This window comes from Amblyomma americanum, chromosome 5 (assembly GCF_052857255.1).
Source record: "Amblyomma americanum isolate KBUSLIRL-KWMA chromosome 5, ASM5285725v1, whole genome shotgun sequence".
In the NCBI taxonomy this organism is placed as follows: domain Eukaryota; kingdom Metazoa; phylum Arthropoda; class Arachnida; order Ixodida; family Ixodidae; genus Amblyomma; species Amblyomma americanum.
In genome coordinates, this window is record NC_135501.1 from 112,365,336 (window position 1) to 112,380,806 (window position 15,471).

At 43.9% G+C, this 15,471-nt stretch overlaps 1 protein-coding gene across 2 annotated transcripts in view; it reads left to right on the plus strand.

Moving 5' to 3' along the window:
- Window positions 1–14,764, plus strand: part of LOC144132610 (AB hydrolase superfamily protein YfhM-like) — a 34,107-nt gene extending 19,343 nt beyond the window's left edge. Inside the window, exons 5-6 of one of the 2 annotated variants that reach the window (XM_077665142.1) lie at window positions 3,500–3,636; window positions 6,687–11,788. In XM_077665142.1, the coding sequence (XP_077521268.1) occupies window positions 3,500–3,636; window positions 6,687–6,964 (415 nt within the window). In that variant the 3' untranslated portion in view covers window positions 6,965–11,788. Of the gene's footprint in view, window positions 1–3,499; window positions 3,637–6,686 lie in introns of both variants that reach the window. The other variant, XM_077665143.1, reaches the window with a different exon arrangement.
- Window positions 14,765–15,471: the final 707 nt, after the last annotated feature.

Here is a 15,471-nt window from a genome sequence, read left to right on the forward strand (position 1 = left end):
TTATTCAGCCAAAATGCTGCATTATAGCAACCAGTTTGATTTTGAAGTGGCGTGAATAATGTTTCAATTTAAGCGACAGCATAAGAGCCTCACTACAGTGGATAGCCAGCATCGGACTAGGGGAAAACAGTAAAGAAATAAAAAGACGATAGCTGAGGGAGCAGGATCCGAACCTGCGGCTGCACTAAAAAATCAGTTCCGCTGGCCGCTGCTTCAGTCCACTGTGCCATTGCCGCAGCTTTTCTTTTTTTAATCATGGTATTTATTACATTGAAAATATATCTATTTACATTAACTATATTATTTACAAAGCATTTAGGAAATGCCGAGAAACACATCGCAAAAAGACAGAGCATCAAAGCACTAGACGAGAGGTAAGGCTGAGCACACCACCAAGAGGGCTGCCACTCTGGTTTAAAGTAGGTTGGTTCATACACTTATCTCAGATGAACAGTCAGCTGGGAGAAATATTAACATTCTGCCTGTTCGAACTGCCAAGCTCTCCAGCTGTCTTGCAGTCCAGTCGTCGTCTTAACGTACTCGCATTCACGCCTGGCGTGAATGCGAGTACGTGCGAGCCAGTCTCTCAGGCTGTAGTTTGATAGCGTGGTCTTCATCATCTTTCATCCGTGCGTAAAGAAGCATCATCCGATGAGCAAGCAGCAAACTGCACGAAATGAAGTGATATTAGAAGCAGTGAAATTCAGAAGACGCAGTGCTATCGCAATGTGATCGGGTAATGTTAATTAAACAACCTACAAACTTTCCTTGTTCTGAGTCTATTTTGTGCTTGGCACCTATTGTAATTGTAGTGGTAAACGCTACTGCATTGTTTTCTAAATATTCTTCGTGTACATCAGTTTTTGCACACAGACACAACAATGCACTGACTCATTTGAGCAGTGCATATAGACAACAATGAAATGTTACAAGTGCAGGGCGCATGTATGGATGCAGTGTGTGACAAAATTATTAAAGGCAGAGTGATATTTAGGGGCTCAGCTCATAGCCGTCTCGGTTTTGTTTCACGTATGAGCTCAAACAACACACAGACGTACACACACAGCAATATAAGCATCTAACATCTCATCCAATAGTGCCTTGAGGGCTTGTCTTTTATGTTTATTGCTCAGTAACGTCGCCTGAAGTTGCGGACTACAAAAAATAACTTAGTGTTACAAAACGACTGCTAGTGAGGGTGTGGGAGGGCCAACGATGTGAGGGCGACGGCAAGGGAGATATCTGTAGAAATTGTGAGCTGGAATCACTCCAGAGTTGTTATAGAAAGTTATTAGTTATACTGTGTAGGAAGTGTGGTGTGTGTCGAAGATATTTCTTCTGTAACATGTGAATATATGTTCTAGATTGGTGCATGTTGTTGCCGCATACTTACTGCCACTTAGTATGTGACTGTGCAGCCAGTCAAATGTGAATGAAAAAGTGAATTATACAGCAAGCGTGTTTGGAAAAGGCATAGGTAGCTTAAATGGCCTGTTACACCAGTTATTTGACTGCGAGTTATGCGATGAGTTTTTGTTGAAAAGCATCCGAGTACTGCTTTCGCGTCCCAACACTGTGTGGGGTACGGTCATCCTGCTTCCGATAGCATGGGCATTGCGAGTTCAGCACAGTAAAATAGCGCTGAAATCGAAACCATTTTCGCTTCCTCTCGCTGAAAGCCTGATGGTGATAGTGCATCTCTCTCTGCATAACTTGGAAATTGGCAAAGGTCTGCATTGTTTGCTTGAGCTTAACATGCTGTGATGCTCTCTGTGCACACAAGGGCAGCGGCCAAGGTCGAGTATTTCAACTTCAGCTCCAGGGCGCATGTGCAGAAAGGCTGCTGTTGGATAAAAAGGAGTGACAAGAAGAACATGCACGCAATCTGTCCGGGAAATCCAGGCGTGGTGTGGTGTATTTCATATTGAAGAATTCGGCGTGGCATGGGGTGTCTGCATGATCCAAGCAAGTTGACTCCACCGAATGGCTGTCAGACTTTGGCGAACTCCAGAGGGTCGTTTTGGCCACCGTGACATCACTGTGCTGTGCACTAAGTCACCGTGCTGCACGCTAAGCCACTGTGCCATCAGTGTCTGCATGGTGGCGCATGAATCATCATTGAGTCCAACTAAGGGTCGCACTGCTTGATGCGTGCGCGACTAGTGTGCCTACTGTTACAAGCAGCTCGACAATGTGTTACCATTTGAACTTGGGTGTTCCCAGTTTTGTGGTGAACTCGGCCGTTCCTCGCATTGCACTCCAGGTCTTTTCTAAATTAACCGAGTTGTTGGAAGCTGCTGGTTCGAATGTCAGGTAAAATTTACCTTGCAAATTGCGGGGCTGCAGAAATTCTACAAATGATGTTGGGTTTCCAAATAACCGTTTTGAAATTATCTAGGTGTTGCTGTATATGGCAGCTGGCTTTTTGGCACCAGATGCATGGAACCACTGAAGGCTTTACTATTGACGTCAGCTAAGCAGCACTCGACAGTCATTAGTGATGCTGCTTTTGAATTTATTGTACTAGTCCTGTATTAGCTGTAAGAGCTGCACCTCTACCTTGCATTGCTCTGTTTTTATTGAGGTATCGCTACGCAGCAGTTATGGTTGATGTCAGTGTGCATATACGCCCACCGGATATGCGAGAATGCTTTTGATGATTACTGAGAGTGCCTGTCTAATAACAGTACTAGTATCAGACTGCAAGATCGTTCATATGTAGAGATCTAGCTGAATGTGGCTATCTTGTGCTCATACGTAAAGATGATTCGGAAGAGAAGGCCAGTACAGAAGTGCACTCAGGCCAGAATGAAACGCGAACATGCACACATATGCCATATTTTTCTACTTTGCCGCGAGATATTCCTTTACAACCGGTCTGCGCACTTGCGCGTAAGTCCTGAGTGACATGTGGCTCCCCCTCATCAAAATGACACTCATGTTGTAAATACTATCTTGTGTTTTTGTTTTTGTTCTGATTTATCATTCAGCGTCCTGTATCTTGTTTGCTGATTTTGCTGTTTCTGAATTTGTTGATTTGTGTTGTCCACTCCTGCCTAAGGCCTGATAATAAGGCTGGCAGTACCTGTAAAATAAATAAATAAAATAAATAAATATGAATGTGTATTTCGGTAGACCTTGTTCCCAGAAACATGAATCAGGCTAGTTGTGCACTCCGGCTGAAACTGTGCAGGTGAAATACTTTATACATGTTCACAGGTGCTGTTCACATTTCATTCTGGCCTGACTGTACCTTAGGTGGTTTGACACAACAGTAGTTAATTGCAGCCAATTAGTGACAAACTGCACCCATCTATCAATGCTCCCTTGAAAGGCAGTACTTTTTTATCGTCTATATGATTGTTGTGAATCATGGGCCTGCAAATGGGGCTGTGGTAATTTTCGCAGTGGGAAATATTTTACGCGTGTTCACCTTTTATGTAACCGATAATCTACCTGCGTTGTGTCAGCGCATTCACTGCTCTCTTTCTTATCGCAGGTATATGGTCACATTCCAAAGCCCCAAGCTACCTGAAGCAATTCTGAAGGTCAACGACTTTGAGCTCATTGACAAAGCCCTCGGGCCATATGAGACAGACATCAAGGAGGTTGTCAAACATTCCATCTCACAGCCAGGTGATGCAACTTCCTCTATGTTCTTTTTTTATTTCTTCGTTCTGAGGCTCCTGTATCAAGTGGTTATAGTGGTCATGAAATGTATAACTACCTGGAATTTTGCTCTAAAGGTAAAATGATATTGAGATGAGCATGTTTTCTTGTTCAGTGTAAGTTGGGGAGTGTGTAACTATTGGAAATTGGACATTCTTTTTTTTTCAGGAATTACAGTCGAGCCCACTTATAACAAACCTGATGCTTACTCAAATTTGGTTCGTTATATCCGATCTTCGTAGTAAGTGGGTGTCTTATTACAGCCAAAAATATTAAGTTCGCCAAAAGGGCTGTTTATTTCTTAAAAAAAAACTGCGTTATGCATGTCTTCTTATTGAAAGCAGATCTTACCTCGGCTCTTTCCAGGCTATCCAGGGTGGTCATGCTCTCGCTGAGACCCTTGTTGCCAAAAGTCAGCTTTACCAATGAGATAGAACAAATCGTGGTTGAAGTGTTCATGGCAGCTGGTGGCAGGTCAGCCTTATCAGATTCCTATAGTCATAAAGAAAGTTCATACTTCGCGTACAATGGCTTTGGCAAAGCACTGCCAGCTCTGTGATGTTGTCCACACGAACATAGTCATGTGAGGAAACATCTGGCCAGCTATGCATCTGCGACGCGTTGCATCCAATCTACATGTGTCTGATCTCACGTGTTTTCGAGAGCTTCATCTATCGTTCCTTGGCCTATGCAGCGCCGAAAGTAGCGCAGAGCTCATGGCACAGAATGTATCTTCCACTTGGGATGCTTTGCTCAGCTGGCGAACACGCAGGCAATGATAGACCTTGTAGGCCATCAGCGTGCGCTTGGGTGGCTGTTACTTTGTTGTAACTGGTAATTCGATATAAGTGACCCCTCAAGAAAGCTAAAGCAGTCGAGCTTTAATTGCGCTGCAACTACGAGGAAGTCAAAATACAATCTATTCAGTGAAGCAAAACTTTATTCATGTACAAAAAAGGCAGTGAGCTTTGGCTGTTTCAAGTTCTTACCAGGCGCTTGTAACCCCAGCTCTAATCTGTCCAAGCATTGCACGAGGCCGTGGTCACCGCCCATGCATTCAACCTATGGCGTATTTCGAATCGCGAAGGCAGTGTGCCACTTTTATGGGGGTATCTCGAAGGCAGTGGCCGCTTTTATTGGGGGGGTCGGGTCACGGAAGACTACAAGAGTATCGTGCTGGAAAGCACCGCAAAACTCGAGTCTGAGGTTGTGTTTGTTGTGCTCAAAAAAACTGAAAGGTTTTGCAGTAGGGGCTTTGCATGATTCTTGATCAATTTTTTTCTCGCGGTATGCAGCCATGAAATTCGCGAAGCGAGTTTTTCGGCGCACTGTTGTCGACGACACTGTGTTAATTCTACGGTGTTGGTATCCGTGCAGCGTCGCGGCCGCGCCATTGACAAATGTCTAGGAACAAAATTCAACGACACTACCACGCATTTAGACCATTTGTCTAGTCAGATGGCGTGAATCGAGCATGACCAGCTCGAGAAAATCGCTGGGGAAACACCGTGGTTGTGCCATTTTGACAGCCTGACTCGCCACTGGGGATAGGATTTTTCATGTTTTCGGCAAGTTATTGGTTGATTTGCATCGTCAAAAGTGCAACGAAGCTAGGGGTGGTGTTTTGTTGCGATGCAGGTCGATTATGGCGAGCGGCGAGCAAATTTCTAGACCAGCTTCCCTGAAGTTGTCTTCCCGGATTGTTAACGTAGCTCCTCCCGTTGAACATGGCAAAGGGCATGCAACCAGTGGTCGCTTGCGACCAGACAGCAGCTCAACAACACCGTTGTTCACATTGCAAGTGCGACCTGCGGGTCGCCATCTCGTTTGAAGCAAAAACTCTCGGGAATGATGTTCGCGCGCTTTCGAGAGTTTCGGCTGATCTGGCCGATGTGCAATGGTTGGGCTTAGCGACGACTACGGCAGCCAGGGACAGCTCAGTTTGTTGCCCGGCGCGTCTCTGGCCAGTGTTGTTGCCGAAGGTTCGCTCGCAGATTGGTTCAGTGGTTTGCAACAGTCGCAGTTCTGCTGGAGAATCGAGCAGCGAGCTACAGTTTGCGACTGTCGCTCTTCGACAACCTCTACGACTCGCGACTCATACATATGAATGGGCCCGTCGGAGGGACGCTTCGTTTCTGCTTTTTGGCATGCTTCAGCACCAAAAGTGCTCTTTAGAGCTGTAAAACTTTTTTCATCAAGCGCACACCATGGAATGCTACTGCGCAAGTCTGCCCGCGGTCTTTTGGCCACTTTTCCGCATCCAAGAGAACCGCGGTTTTCTGGCATCAGAGAGCATCAGGAAGGCTTTGTTTTCTTCGTCTGGATTCTGTCACGGGGGACACCAGAGATGTGATTGCGACCGAGATTAATGGTTTGGGCGCGCTGCACCATGGAATTTGACAGCAATTCCGTTCACTCCGCTCAGCACTCGCTTGGTACTCGCTACTAGGTAGTTCATCGATCGTGGTTTTGGTACTTTTGTAGCCTGTGGCCTGTTCTGTGCCTGCATGAGACTAATTCGTTGGTGGTATTAATTTGACACTGCATGCGAAAAAGGGTCGCCGCCGCCGGCGATACCTCTCGTCGATACCTCCGGCGATACCTCGGCGGCGATACCTCTCGGCGATACCTCTGCTCGTCACTTCGCTCTAAGCGGGTCAAGCTCTTAGTGCACTTCGAGTAATGCGGCTTAAAATGCATGCGCTTGGGTCGGGACCGGAAGAAATTTCGAATAAAGCGATATTGTGAGTAAGGCGATTCATTATAACGAGGAATTGCTGTATGTACAAAGGAATGGCAAACACAAAAAGCCAGCAATAACCAAAGAAAGGTTTGCCAGAATAATGCCATCTAAACTAGCCATTAAATGAACACTATTAAAGCAGGTTATGTGGTCTCCTCTGCCCCTATGTGATTCATATTTTTTTATGTTTTAGTATCTGTCTGCTGTATTTGTGTCATTAATGCTTGATCGGTCTTTTTTTTAAATGTGTGCCTTTCCTCTCACCCTGCCACAGGAGCTTTGACAGCAGCGCTAAACCACTACCGCGCCCTCTGGCGGCGAGACCAGCGGCTCCAGGATCTCCGCTTCCGCTACCTCAACACGCCCACGCTCATCGTCTGGGGCCAGCGCGACCAGTTCCTCACACTCAAGCTGGCACAGCTCAGCATCCTGCAGGCGTTCGGACGCGTTGAGTACCTGGCCGACGCGGGACACTGGGTGCACCGGGAAAAGGCTGAGCGGGTGAACGACCTCATCCGGCAGTTCTTCAAGAACACAGAGGACCACCTCTAGTGGGCGGTGTCTCCCGTACTGTGTGTGTGTGTCTGTTGGTGCGTGCGTGCAGTGATCAAAAACATGTGCAGCTGCAGGGTCGGAACTGAACCCAAGTGACCAGATTAGCTCATCCGGAATTGTGCCGCTTGATTGGTGTGGCTGAATATGCACACCTGGATTAGCGCAACCAGACTCTCAAAACTCTGTGTGTGTGCGACTACATCTCGTGGCTCCGTATTTCGGCAGCTGAATTTGCAAGCCTGATCGCTTGTTGAATGAAAATTTGTGCTTCTGCGTCCATGCTGCCAGATTTGTGTGTCCAGACTTTTGTCACCAGTCTTATGCGTCTGGATTAGTGCTGTATCTGTGCAACTGGATTCAGTGAGCTGGCATCTATTGCTGGACTTAAGCACAAGTGGCTTCAGCAGCACAACTGCATGTTGGAAAGATGGTTTTTCAGTGGAATTGCGGTGCCAAGGCTGTCAGGACTTCATTGCTGAGCGTGGGCTGTGTATCCAACCTGGCAGGTTTGTGCGCTTGGTGTGAACAAAATGATCGCACGGCAGCTGGCTTTCACAAATAGCCAAAGTCATTCGAAAATTTTTCCATTGCATTGCATGTTGACATTTGCAGTCCGATAGGAATGAAGTGTAAACTTTGGATGGAAACACAGACATCCACTGTAATGTTTCTATGTTCACTAGGGTGATGAAAAGGCATGCTTTGTATTCTGATGTGAACGTTAATGTCTAATGCATGTCGGACAGCTAACAAGCTGTCCACCGTCTTGGCTGGCAATATGTTAATTGTGTGTCGCATTTTTGGTCGTCTTCATTTCATTTCGACACTAGAAGGCAGTCCAACTTGTTTCTTATGCACTATTAGATTGGCGCGGTGTCTGCTTTGATGCTGCCTGCCTCATGTGCAGCCTTTTTTCTAATCTTTTGCTGCAAAGCATTTTTGCTGAAAATTCAGTGAGATATTCTTGTGGTACTGATCTGAGCCAGGTATGGCTATCGCAGTTAATAGTATCGACTTTTTATTTTCACGTCGAATTGCCAATACCCCGTTGCTGACTTGACGATAGGGCTAAAGTCAAGCATACTTAGTGGTGCAAGTGCGGGGCTGGCAGATCAGCGCAACCAATTTTAGAGGCCGAAGTAAAACCAGCGCTAATTTTTACAGAAACCACACAGAAAGACCAGACAGGACGGGCGCTGTCCTGTCTAGTCTTTTTGTGTGGTTTGTGTAAAAATTAGCGCCGTTTTTACTTTTCTTACACAATGTTACACCAACTAGCCCACCAAGGGGTACTGTTAAACCAATTTTAGAGACTTTACTTTCACTCGGTTAGATTAAGCTGGCTGTGGATGTTAATTTATTGTGCGCTGGTTGTCTGGAGGTGTGAATTCACTCGATGTTTTGGTGGGTCCTAATCGCTTGTCACTTCCAAACTCGTTATATTTTTGTTTTTTTAGAATGTTAAAGGAAGCTTATTGGAGTCCTTAATGACCTCGCATTAAAACACTTGAGCAGGTACCTTTCCATTAACTCCACTGTGAGATTTGTGAAGGTGACACACTCCCAACTGTTCTGTTTTCTCCCAACATATAGAGAAGCACTAACATTTTACAGTGATTTCTCGTTAATGTTTGTAACCACTTTATTCAGGAACTCTCTTTTCCCAAACTGATGCTTTGATCCTGTTATTTGCATTGGAAAGGCTTTCGTTAATTTGAATTTCACATAGTTAGAAGAAATTTTTAATCCTCTTCAAAGTTGAATTATATTGAGAGCCAACTGTATTTTCAAAGGTGATATCGAGATTATTTCTATTTGGCTTAGAGTACTGGAAGCCTTTGTAGGCATTTGTAGTGGTACTTTCAGAAAATTTAGGGCCGATGAATTGGATTGATGCGGAGGAAATGCAATAGCATGCTTCTTTCACTTGCCAATCTATTCGTGTTCTTATTCTATTCCAGTTCTGAGTCCATTTGCTTTCACTACCCAATGTACTGCAATCTGATTCTGTCAATTTTCGACTACATAACTATGCAGAATACGCGACATTGTTAGGTCGCATCGAGTCCTTATATGGGCATTGGCACAGTGCCGCTGTGATTAAATGATGCACCACTGCCCCAACAGTTGGCTGTTTCAAACACAGCCACCGGTGGGGCTTGTGAGACCCAAGTTGCTCTTGTCGATTGATGCGAGAAGGAACAGCTCCCGCAACTTTTTGCCTAGGTAGTTCTTTGGGAGGCTGTAAGTTTTGTTTTAGGCCTGCAGTTGTCAGAGTCGTTTTCTTCTTAGTCTTTTTAATTTTTTCTGAGTCATTCTTTGTCAGTCTCTCTCATCTCATGTACAGGTGTAGAGGAGGAGCGGGAGATGGGAATGGTTGACAGGTGGTAGGTGGAAAGAGGCAGATCCCCTCAGACACCACCCAGCAGGTGGAGGCTTCGCACAGACACCAACTCCCCCGGACAGTTGTTTTCGCCCTCATGGTCCTCTTAATGCTAAAATGTGATGTCAGTGGGAAAGTGCTCACTGTAGACAGAAAGGTGAACCATCTTTTGTGTTCCCTGAAAGCAGTGAAATCCTTGAAATCAACGGTTTCTGTCTATGGCCCATGTTTGCTCTCTGCAGTTATGCTCAAACCACAGGGGCAATGTCCGGTGGCATTGATTTCTTTTTAAATTTGTTTGTGTGTTACTTTGGCTGCTTAACATTTCAGTCAAATTACTCATTTCTGGTGAAACACGTCGATGTGTCTTTGATGCACGGCAACTCAAGTTTTATTTTCTTCGCATGTTGTAGATGGTGGCTGCTGCTTGCTTGTTTTCCGTGCTCCTGATCATTGATTCACTCCCTAGCTGCATTTTTAGTGTAAAATTCTCACCCAGTCTGCACAAGAGCATCTGTGGAAATTTCCAAATCTTATGTACCAAAGTCCTCGCACTGTTTGGCCCTTAAGGGGGAAGCTGGTCTTAGAAAAAAATCTTTATTAATGAAGTCACAATTATGAAATCTTCAGGGAACATGTATTTTTGCGTGCTGATTACAAATCAGGGAATTTAATTTAATGTGTAACAAGTCCTTGTGCACTTGATGCAATATGCTATGTAACTTTTTGTGGGGAGCTTTAATGAAATTTTCTGCAGGGAACTTGCTAGATTGTATGCTGTCCGCTTGTCTTGACAACAAGCTATGTAATAAGGGTAAAATTATTATCCTACCTATCACAGAAGTTGAGTTACATGGTTTTGAACTTCGTACTTCACAAACGGGAAGAAAAATTTGTCTTCCTGTTTCTGAAGTGACAACCGCAAAATACTATAACTCATCTATGACAGGCAGGATGATAATTTTAGCTTTATTGCATAGCTTAATGTCAAGAGAAACCAATGGCGTGCATGTTAGCAAGTTCCCTGCAGCAGGATTTCTTGAATTCTCCACAAAAAGTTACATAACATATTGCATAAATGCTCAAGAAATTGTTGCACATGAAATTAAATTCCATATTTGGAATCAGCACACAAAAGAAGATTTCATAATTATGACTTCATTAATAAAAAATCTTTTCTAAGACCCTCTTCCCCCCTTTATGGCTTAAAATTGGTTTTTCATACCTTATTGCTTGTCGAACTCTGATTGAGTCCTTTTGACAACTAGAAACCTCTGTTTTTGTGCCAAACTCGAGAAGTTTTGTGCGGGAACAACTCGTGTGGCTCCCAGTCTGGATCTATGTTTGGTCCTAACTTAGTTTTTTTTTTTAAATCCATATTTAAATGCTAAACACTCCTAGGGCAAACTTTGTTCACTTCCCTGGTGGATGTCCCCTGTTTGGTGTATGTAGCCTGAATAGAGGTGTCCTGAAAAATAAATTATACTGTAGCATATAACCAAACCACAGGAACCATGTCCCTGAAAGAGCTCCTGAAACCAGGCCCCCTTTTTTTGTTTGTTTCGGGGGGTTTCACTCTTCTGAGGGTTGCTAACATGGTTGAAGCATCAAGAGTGTGCAGTGCAGTGCATTAGGCCGCTCACATGGCAGAACGCTGATTGTCTTCACTGCATTTTTGTGGGAATGCATTAGTAGTACAGTCATGCATGTAGTGCATTGGATGTCAGTTAGTGTATTACTCATAGATTGTTCAGCGACGAACCAGAATAGCATGCTAATGAGACTGAAAATGTGGACTGCGTTGGACAAACTCATTAATAAATCCCAAGGGTGGGTTAGGGACCCTTTAATGCTCGTGCTGCTGTTTCCTTCATAGTTGATGGTCACAGGGGACTTATTAAATGCAAGCATTTTAGGGAGCTGCTGGAGGAAAATTTTAGACACCGAGGCTTGTATCAATAGACAACCACATTCTAATGACAATGAAAGTTTAGCTTTCATAAACTAGAAAAGGTAAAAAGTAGAGCATAGGTGCTGCTATACCACTGCCCAATTTTGCACATAGACTAAGTCAACAGTTTCTTGGGCACAGATCTTGAAGGCTAGGCTTCACCACTGTTTACTTGCAGAGAATGATCCAATGATTGTGGAGTGTTTTTCAGCATAGATTTCATGAGTTTGGAGGTGGAAAAATTTTTAAATGCAATTTTCTCTACAATGAATGAATGTTTTGCTGACTGTCAAACATCAGCTTACCCAGAAATAGCCATCAAATCGATTTTTACTTAGCACGAAAATCAAATTGAGTTTACTTCAGTGTCCCTGAAGAACGTCCTTTCAGGAATATCTTAGGGAAGATACCTTTGAGAGGAACCAAAGAGATGGCTATGTTTTAGTTCAAAAGCACTGCTTCATGGGGTCAAACCCAGCTAAGACTTGTGCCATCTCCTGACCTTGAAGGTGCAGAAATAAATATTGCCGCGGCTGGGTTTCGAAACCGCTGCAGCGTGAACAGGTCAGCTTCCCAGGCCACTGCACGGGGGCACCATGCTCTTGCTGCAGCCGATCATGCCTCGTGTTATACTGCAACACACTCTTGCACTGTGCATTGCACATCGTTGTCTTCATCAGCTTCCATATGCAGAGCGAACAGATCAGATCAGCTTAACCTCTATAAGAGCTTAACATGAGTAATATCGTTGCCAGATGTGCCGACAACCTAGCAAAGCTAAACCATGAGCCAACTAGGCTGAACAGATGCTTTCGCATGTCTACTTGGTTTAATTACGTTAAAACCCTACCAGTTTTTTTTCCTTTCCCACATGCTCCTGAGTCCACTGTTCCCATTAGCTGATGGGATATATCTCTGGCTGTTAAATTTCCTATTATATATTGAGTTTGATTTCAGCTTTGGGGCTGGGAAAATGTCCTTCAACATGATGTCACTAAAATGTGCTTAATCTGCTGTACTGCAGCCTGGTAGACTTTGGTCATCAAACTTTTGTAATGTGCATGGCTCATACCTTTTGATTCACAGCTTGTAATCATTTCTTGCTGTAGTTGCATCATAGGCTATGAAAATGAAAATTGGGTTTGAGGAAAGGAAATGGTGCAGTAACTGTCTCACATATTTCAATGGACACTGGAAGGCACCCATAAGGAATGGATAAAGGAGGGAGTAAGAGAAGAAAGCAAGAAAGAGGTGCCCGTGGTGGAGGGCTCGGGAATAATTTCAACCACCTGGGGATCTTTAAACATCACATAGTACATGGGTGCTTTTTGTGTTTCGCCTCCATCGAAATGTGGCCATGCTGCCTGTGTTTTACAGGCTGGTATTCATCATTACACTGATGCACGAATTGTAATGGTCCCCTATGCGAAACTTGTTTTGGGTTTCATCTTTCCTGATTTAATGAACCCTTAACCAAATATGTATAGTCAAAAAAACGATTTGTTACAGCATGTAATGAATATGTAATTGTGCTGTCATTTATCATAGGCCAGCTTGAGTTTCGAATGTAGAGAGCACCAGATGCACCACGATGTCGCCGTGCGTCTGAGCTGTTGCACGTGGTGGCTGTGTAAACTTACAGACCTCTGTTCCATGCCATTCACTTGCCAGTGTCACAGACAAGGCACCAAGTGTGGCGCAGTGGTTGATGACACTTAGTTCCTCAACAGTGCAAGTACTCTTGGGCATGACGCCACATGTTTAAGCAGCCAAACCTTTTTAACCCACATTTTCTCACATGTTCCTCCACATTTGAGTTGACTGCATGTATAGTCTTTCAAGTCAAAGCGTATTGTAAGATATGTTTTCTATTATCAATATATTAAGGCACTCAATTGGTGCATCGATACCAGAGCAAGGATAATTAACTTAAACTTTTGAATTCAGACCTTAAACTAGGCTGGGTACACAGTCTTTAAAGTCCATGTTATATTTTAACAGGCAATGAAAAGCTTTCTGGAACATGTAGGATTTGCACCAGTGAACAGGTGCTCTTGTTACTATTTGCCACTTTCATGTTCTTGTCTTTTCAAAAATAGCTTATGCTACCAGGAAGGAGTAGTTGAAATTAATTAGGGGGCCCTCTGCTATGGCAGCCCCCATAATTCATGTTGCTTTGGGATGTTAGACCATACAGATTACGTTTTTTTAAAGAACTTGATGACGATACGTCGAAGTTTGGTACAAGTACATTTTGTGAAACAAATATAGGCTTTCAGTGATTATCGTCTGCAAATATGAACTGTCAAGCTGTATTTATGAAACAGAAGAAACAAGCTTGAGGTGGACAATAAAACTGCAAGATAAAAATGTTCACCACCTGTTGCCTTAGGCATTGTCAGCGTGGTAGTGTAATGCTTGCAAAGGGCAGCAGATTTGTCGCTGGCATGTAAATATTCTGCTGTTGTACCATAACAGCAGTCAGCCGTGTATGCTTATGTCCTTATATGCTTAATCATTTTCATCTAGTTCACTTTGCCTCGAGGGTAGTTTGTGCACTGAGTCATGCTGAGTGCCAGGAATGTACTCTGAATTTTCAGGAGAGATAGGGCTTTTATAGATAAGCAAAGGGTTTAAAAAGCCTTTTGGGTGAGAGAAACTAAACATTTTGTGTAACCTGGCTGCTATGAATCGTAAGAATCACATGCAGTACATGTGTTGTCAGAAAAATCAGTGGCATGTGCTTTTTACGTGAATAACAATACTATAGCCTCCAGAACCACATTTTTGCAGTTGAGATCTAATACTATTTATTTAATATCATACCAACAGCTTTGCTTTCATGCTGTTTTGAGGCATGTGCTCTTGGAGTACTGCCCATAAAGCTGTGCATGCGTATCGAGTGAACTTGTCAAACTTGCTCATTGGCGTGTGTTGTTAATACTCCCCATTGTGATTTATTTGAGACTGTTTGCAAATGATGCATAGTGTGGCACTCTCTGTAAAGGCTCTTTCACACTTGCAAGTCGGAGAGGTTGTACAACAGTGTTCGTCGAAAAGCAACACTCGATGTACGAACTCATACTGCTCGATTTTTAAACCTTGACTGCTTAACCAATTAATGCTGCCTTGGAAGTGAACAGAAGCTTGTAATAAGGGAGTAATTATTCGTTAGCATCCACCCAAGTGTAGCCACATGGATACAGAGGAAAGCTGTACAGCTTTCTTAGAAGCTTTGCAGGTGGAGAAAAATTCGTCCTGCACTGGGGTTCAAACGTGGGACCATTTGTCTTTCTACCAACCGAGCTAGCTGATGGCAGGGCGAGGCCGAATTTATTCACAACCCGAAGCGGAAACGGTGTTAGTCTGATGAGTTTAGGGGATTCTTTGGAGCAGAATAAATTGTAATAAAAAATAATTACTCATTAGCTGTGCTACTGAGTAATTGCTTCCTAATTACAAATTTACTCCAACTTGGGCGGTCTGCCTAAAATCTTTGGATGAACAGAAGCTTATTCTACATCCAATTTCCTGTTGCTGGCAACAGTCAAGGCTGACAATTCTCATTCCAAAGGAGACAATCAAAGAAAGCAACCCACAGGTTCCCTATGCTCACATGGACATCCACATTGTCGACCCGCTGCTCGGTCGAAAGTTGCAGCCAACTGCATGTCCTTCTCGACTCGCAGGTGTGAAGTATCACTGCAGCTGCTGGGGTGAGAACCGATGAAGCGCATTGAGCGGCCATGAAAGCCAGTGAGGCGAAATGACAAGCAAGTCCGTTCACTAAACGGGATTATAGTATTTATTCATTTGCTTCGATGACAGTGCATACAAAATGGCTGACGCTATGCATTTCACTCAGTGCAACTGTTTTTGTATGCAGTAAATGCGTTCAGATTTACAAAGCCTCATTTCCTTCAAAGGTTGTTGTGCATCAAGATATTCCTATGTATTTTCGTTGCTCAGAGCAGGTGCAGTACAATAAGGTCTCTGTGGCAGGTTGTGTAGCACTGTCCACCTGTATACAAACTAGCCCAACTCTGTCATGTATGATATTTAATGCGATAGTATTATGCTCTCCTATGAGGCCAAAATGCATCGTCGCCCATTGGCTGGACAAAAGTGACATCACCAGGTGGGAGTGTTCCCTTTGGTTAGGGGCAAGTG